The sequence below is a fragment of the Pteropus alecto genome, unplaced genomic scaffold (genome assembly GCF_000325575.1).
Source record: "Pteropus alecto unplaced genomic scaffold, ASM32557v1 scaffold135, whole genome shotgun sequence".
In the NCBI taxonomy this organism is placed as follows: Eukaryota; Metazoa; Chordata; class Mammalia; order Chiroptera; family Pteropodidae; genus Pteropus; species Pteropus alecto.
In genome coordinates, this window is record NW_006438076.1 from 5052173 (window position 1) to 5058397 (window position 6225).

The 6225-nt window shown below is 56.4% G+C and overlaps 1 protein-coding gene across 4 annotated transcripts in view; it reads left to right on the forward strand.

Moving 5' to 3' along the window:
• The window catches only part of TXNRD2 (thioredoxin reductase 2), a 48160-nt gene extending 44067 nt beyond the window's left edge, over positions 1-4093 (forward strand). For 2 of the 4 annotated variants that reach the window (XM_015592022.2, XM_006915236.3), the window contains exons 16-18: positions 88-185; positions 2593-2800; positions 3801-4093. In XM_015592022.2, coding sequence (XP_015447508.1) covers positions 88-185; positions 2593-2716 — 222 coding nt within the window. In that variant the 3' untranslated portion in view covers positions 2717-2800; positions 3801-4093. Of the gene's footprint in view, positions 1-87; positions 186-2592; positions 2801-3196; positions 3774-3800 lie in introns of those variants that run through there. The other 2 variants (XM_015592023.2, XM_025049146.1) reach the window with 2 other exon arrangements.
• Positions 4094-6225: the final 2132 nt, after the last annotated feature.

Sequence of the window (6225 nt, forward strand, 5' to 3'; positions counted from 1 at the left end):
ACAACCACACATGCCCCAGAGGCTGGGCTGTGTGCAGCCTCAGAGTCCCACCTCCAGCCTGGCGGCAGCTGACAATGTGGCTTTCAGATGGTGTGCCTGCGGGAACCCCCGCAGCTGGTGCTGGGCCTGCACTTCCTCGGCCCCAACGCTGGCGAAGTTACTCAAGGATTTGCTTTGGGGATCAAGTAAGTCCAGAGGAATGTCGGCCGTTACGTGATGCTCAGATTGGTGTCTCTCTCAGTGTTGGCAGTACTACAGTGGAACATTCGCTGCATTGACGTTGCTTTTATGTAGTGTCCGTGTTTTCAGCAGTGTCTCCTCAGATGGGGCAGGTCCAGCCAGACGAAAGGCAGCTTTCTTCTCCAGCCAAACACCGTTAAGCCAGACACACCGAGTGTTTGTCTATGGCCAGGGCCAACTGGAGAGCAAGGGAGAGCCTCGTGTCCCTGGCTGGCCCTGGGGGGTATCACTGTTTGGGTCTTTTCTGCTCAGAATGAGCAGGAGTGGGACCCTTGCTTACAGGGCCCAGCACCCAGGTGGCTACAAGCAAGGTCTCAGCTTCGAGTGTGCTGTGAGAACTGCCCCTGGGGTGGGTGTTAGTCTACTGGAGCTCCAGCCATTGCCTGTGTCTTGGGCACAGGCTGTGCATTACGCGGCTCAGGGATGCCTGGAGCCTTTGTTGATGGAGGCTTGAGGTGGGAATGGGTCTTTCAGAGCAGTGAGGAGGTTGGGCAGCTGGGTGAGGGGCTGTCAGGGGCAGGAGAGCTGAGAGAAGCAGAGATGAGGGGCAGGGAGGACCTAACTCATAGAAGAGGATGTATGGGCCTCCTAGATCCCCATGTGTGCTTGGAGCATGTGGGTGCGGCTGAGAGCCTTGGAAGTGAGTGGAGGTGGGAGGTCTGAGGACAGGGTAGGGGCACAGAAATGATACACAGAAAGGCTGATGGAGGGTCTGCGAAGGCCAAGGGTCTAGTCCAGACATCCTGGGGGCACCCCAGCCTCCCACACAGGCAGCCTGGGCCCTCAGATTGCGGCTCCCCTGTCACAGAGAAGGAAGCCTCTGGCCTTATCATTATCCTCCTAGCCCTTCAAACACACATGAAGGCAATCACTGGGTTGTGGGGTCAGGTTCTCCCCAGAGGGGTTGGGGAGGGGAGATCAGCCTCAGAGGAGAGGGGAGCAGGCAGAGCTGAGTCCAGGGCTAGATTCACATCCTTGGAACATGTGTCTGTGGTTCCTGATCATGGGATTCACGCTCACCCTGTTCAGTCCAGAGTGATCATTGGAAGGAAACTCATGAGCCTGGTACCAGCTCTTTTGAGTCCAACTTGAGCCTGTTGGGGATCGGCAGTCCACCCTGGGCACAAGAGGAGGAGCTGAGGGTGACACCTGGGATCCGGCCCACTGACCTGTGTGTGAGTGCTGGCAGGCCGGGCTGTCCACAGCACCATAGCCCATGTCTGGGGCCATTGGGACAGGGAGGGCCATGGCTCTCCCACAGAGCCATCTTCATGTACTCTAGCATGCTGATACTTTGTCAGGATGATGGACACTCAGCTTCTGGAGCAATTTCTGGAGAGATTAAAACGTGGCAGCCTTTTTTACAATGCAACTGCAAAGAGCTGATTTCTTTAATATGCAAAAAGCTCTGGAAATCAACAGTAATAATTAGAGGAGAAATCCGATAGAAAGAGAACATGAATAGGCAATTCACAGGAAAAGAAAAGAAAAATAAATAGAAAGCTACTGTGCCTCGTTTGGGATTTTAAAATGGAATTGAGAATCAAGAAACCCTTTTAGTTGACGAGGGTGTCCAGTAGTGACGGTGTTCCATTGTCTGCACAGTGGAGACACTGAAGGTTTGAGTAACTCAGTGGAGTGATGTGAATGATGTTTCAAACACATTCGGGAGCTGCCCTTGAGTGTTTTCTGTCCACATTTGAAACACATACACACTGGTCGTTCATGGTGGGAATCTTCCCACTACATAGATACTTCAGCACATTGGTACACAAGTAAGAAGAGCTGCTTGTTGCAGCCTTGTCTGCAAATGATGGTAGTGCCCTGTGGAGCGTCCACATGCACTGTGCCCCCAAGGAGTGAACAGTGCATGGGGCATGGCTGCAGGGGGCGCATGTGTGACAAATGCTTGAGGCTGAGCAAAAAAGGGCTGCTAGGTAGGTGCAGACTGTGGTATTAAGAAGCGGGCACAGGTGGAGTGAGGAAGTGGGCTGCACGGAAGGACCAGCTGGAGCCATGGCCCAAGTAGGGCTGTGCCTGGTGGACTGGGACTAGCAGGAGGCCAGGCTGGACCAAGTGAGGGAGGGGCAGGCGGGAGGTGGGCTCAAGGCGGAGCTGCTTGAACAGTGCAGACACCAGGCCTTTTCTTAGAAGGAGATGGGATGGGGCCAACAGGTGTTGACAGGTGTTCCTTGTTGGCTGGTAGAAGAGAGGGTGGAGCCAGGGCTAGGGGAAGGTGAGGAGACCAAGACTTCCAAGGCCCTCCCCTATATGCCACCTTCCCAGGGACAGGGTGACATGAACATGCCTCTAGGCACTCACTGCCTGATTACTCCCTCTCCCTGCGTGTAGGTGTGGGGCCTCCTATGCACAGGTGATGCGGACGGTGGGCATCCACCCCACCTGCGCTGAGGAGGTGGCCAAGCTGCGTATCTCTAAGCGCTCAGGCCTGGACCCCACCGTGACGGGCTGCTGAGGGTAAGCCGCCATCCCTGCCAGGCCCAGGGCACTCAGCATGTCTGCTGCCCCCACAGCCTGCCCTTCGGAGGCTCAGATCCAGGTACGTGTGTGGAGTGGGCTCCATGTAAGGATGGAGCAGTGACGGGAGGCAGGTGGGGTACCACTGTGAACTGTTCTACAAGTTCATGGCAGGCCACATCAGACAGGTGCTCTGCCACATCAGACAGGTGAGCCCTGGGCCCAAGTCACAGTGGCCGAAAAAACAGGGCTGGGAAGGGAGGCCACCTCACCAGGGTACCCCCAGACCCTGGCCTGGCTGCCACTGCTCCCTACATATAGAAAGTGTTTTAAGGCTGGGCTCATACCCTGTCCAGAGTGGCCTGTCCCAGGAGGGACACTGGGTATGGAAGTACGCCCCAGACTGAGCTGAGTGGGCCTCCCTCTCTTGCCTTGCTCCACCGAGAACACTGCTGGCTCTCTTCTCTTTCTCGCCCAGAAGGTGGAGATGCTGCCTTGAGCACAGCTGCCACCACACAGCTGGTTCCGTTACAGCTTCGCAGAGCCAGGCTGGGCAGGCGTTAGCCAGAAGCTCTAGCTATGTTGTTGATCCCAACCTTCTTCTGAGGGGGAAGACATTAGAGAGGCCCTCCTGACCCCTGCTGAAGGGATGCCTGTGGTCAGGGCCTTTTATCTTCCAGTCGGAGCAGCCAGCAGCCTCTGAGGGCAGACCTGGAGGGCTGAGCGGTGGCCAAGGGTAGTGGGCCCATGGCCTCTCCTGGGGCACTCAGGGCGTCAGCTCTACCATGGCGCCCCCAGCCAAGGCTGCCTTTGATATGGACAAACAAAAGGCATCCTGAGGAAATTTTTATCAGATTGTCACACCTAACAGAGCTGTTTTGTTAAGAGCGTGCCATAAATTTTTATTGTTTCAAAATATTTTTCACGGCACAGTGCTCCCTATGACGCATCAGTGGCGGGTGGGGAGGAGGCTCTCTTCATCTGCCGTGAGAGGTTCCCGATGTGTGGGCACAAGAGATGTGGCCAGGACAATGCAGGCACAGTGTGGTCACCTTGTGCTGACCACCCTCCATCTTTGGCAGGACACGGTAGGCCAAGCCCAGGCGAGCCTCGCCTCTGCCTGGAGAGCCCCTGAGGTGGTCGGCGTGGGGTGTCATATCAGGATGGACTTCTTGGTGTCCTGCAGGGATGGCTCCCCGGGGACTGTCAGCCCCTACACTTGATCCTCACACCCGCTCCTGCCTGGGCCAGCCCCACCAGGCTCCAGATGCCAGACAATGACGACCTGCGCAAAAACTCACCCTGTGGGCTGCCCACGTCCGAGCCTCCCTGGTGTTTCTGGAGTGCAAATAAAGACAGTGTTTTCTGAAACGTGCCCTGCCGGCAGCATTCCTCACGTCCTCCCCTGGTTGGTTCGGGTGGTGGTGAGGCCTGGCCACCCAGCTCGTCACCCTCCACCACCACCTTCTTTTATCGTTTGGGAACTGCTTTCCAGTCATGCTTCAGTGGGAGCTGGAGTGGCACCATCGCATTCCCAACAGCCATCTCTGGAAAGACGCTGACCCTTACTCCCTGGCACAGACCCTGGGGGGTGCCTCTCAGGACTCTCCGCCCTGGTCTCTATGTCTCTCATAGGTGCTCTGAGCTCATGGCAGGTGCTCAGGAGGAGCGGGAAGTCACTAGCTTTGTTTCAGAGCATCCTGCCAGCAGTATGGCCCAGCGACAGGAGAGGGCAGGGGTATTGGAGGCTTTCCGTCCTCTAAACATTCATTACATTTCCACAGTGGCCTCCAAGTCAGCTTGTCGGCTGTGCTCAGGCTAATCCTACACATTGAGGCTTGATGGGCCCAGGGAGCACCTGTCGGCACAGACCACACGTGTCAGTCACCACAGAGAGACAGCGCTGACAGGGATGGGCAGGGTGCAGCATTGTACTGGGGCTTTAGCAGTGGTTAATCTGGTATCTTTCTTAAGACAACATCGCTTAGTCTGCTGGCCCCAGAGCCCTGGGTGGGACCCTGCTTGTCAGCAAACAAAGGAATGTCTTTGCACTTTAATAGGCCTACGGAAACCTCGGATTCTTGGTGTGAAGCTTGTGCGGGAGCTCTCAGACGCCCAATTAAGGCGCCAAGTGCTGGGCTGGGAGAGGTGCTCTTGACAAGTGCAGTGCGAGATCAGCCGTGTCCCATTTACACGGCTGGCGGCATACCCCTACCTGGATCCTGCTGGGAGGGCCACCTCTCCACTGGGATGAGGTGTTCCCCTGCCTCGAAGGCAAAGGCGACGTCTGCAGAGGTCAGCTAACACTGCGGCTGCCCAGGCAGCAGGAGGGGCCCCTTCTGGTCAGGGGTCTTCAGATTCCTCAAGCTGGATAGGCCCCTGCCTTGGGGAAAACGAGGAACCTAAAATGGTCTTGTTGCTTTTTTTTTTCTTGTTCCTTTTTGTAATGATGGAAATGATGCCACCTGTATGGGAGGCCTCAGTATACACTGGGCACTGGTCAGGAGTGCCCATTGCTGGCAGCCGGAGTGGCATCTACGTGCATGTGCCCGTCCCCTTCCTACCCCCAGCCCTGGTAGTTTTCTCTGCATTCCCCCTTCCCTAGCATGGACCTTGCTCCAGCACACCTGCTGCATCTGTGACACCCACTCTCCGTGCTGTGTCTGGCCTGTGCCATCACCTTGAAGAGAATAAAGCATCCTCGGTACTAGGCACCACCAGCCTCACTGTCCAGTGAGGACAGCGCTTGGGGGATGCCGCCTCTGTGGCTCTGAGGCTCCACAGCTCCTGTCCCAGAGGCCCCAGACCCATGGGCTCCCCGAAATGAGGGCTCACACCCTTCCAGTAAATAATGGGCATGAGCCTGGCCCAGTTCATGATCAACGAGCATTCCAGTTGAAAGCCTGCCACAAAGGGCCTATCATCGGTGACTGCCGTCACCTGGGCCACCTTTGGGCCACATGCTGCATCAGTACACCCTTGCTAGACATGGGGCCCAGTGACCTGGATGTCTCGCATGCAACCACTGCTCTGGTGGGGCCCAGGGAAGAGAGTTCAGTTCCTGGTGGGGCAAGGTGTGTGAATAGCTGCTTCACTCAGGGAAGGGCCCACTGTGCACGTGGGTCTCAAGTCTAAATAAGAGCGTGAGTAGCAGGACAGAAGCGCTGAGCTGCGGTGGTGTTTGTCCCACATGTCTCACTGCACTCGTCCAAGCCGCCTGGCTCCAGGCTCACTGAGGGGCCAGAGTACCACAGGCCAGGTGCTCCCCAGGGCCACCTTCCCACCGCCTTTGTGTTTTTATGGTGCAATGAAAATATGATTTTAATTCCTCAGATTATTTTATATAACCTACAATTACCCTTGGCAATGTCCTGCATGCTTTTGTTTATGGCTCCAGATTGCACAATGACGTGGCGGGGGAGGGAGGGTGCTGTCTGTCGCTCAGGGGTGCAGCCACCCCCTCCCTCACTGCCTCACTCTTGGCTCTGAAGCCGGGCAGGTCACCCT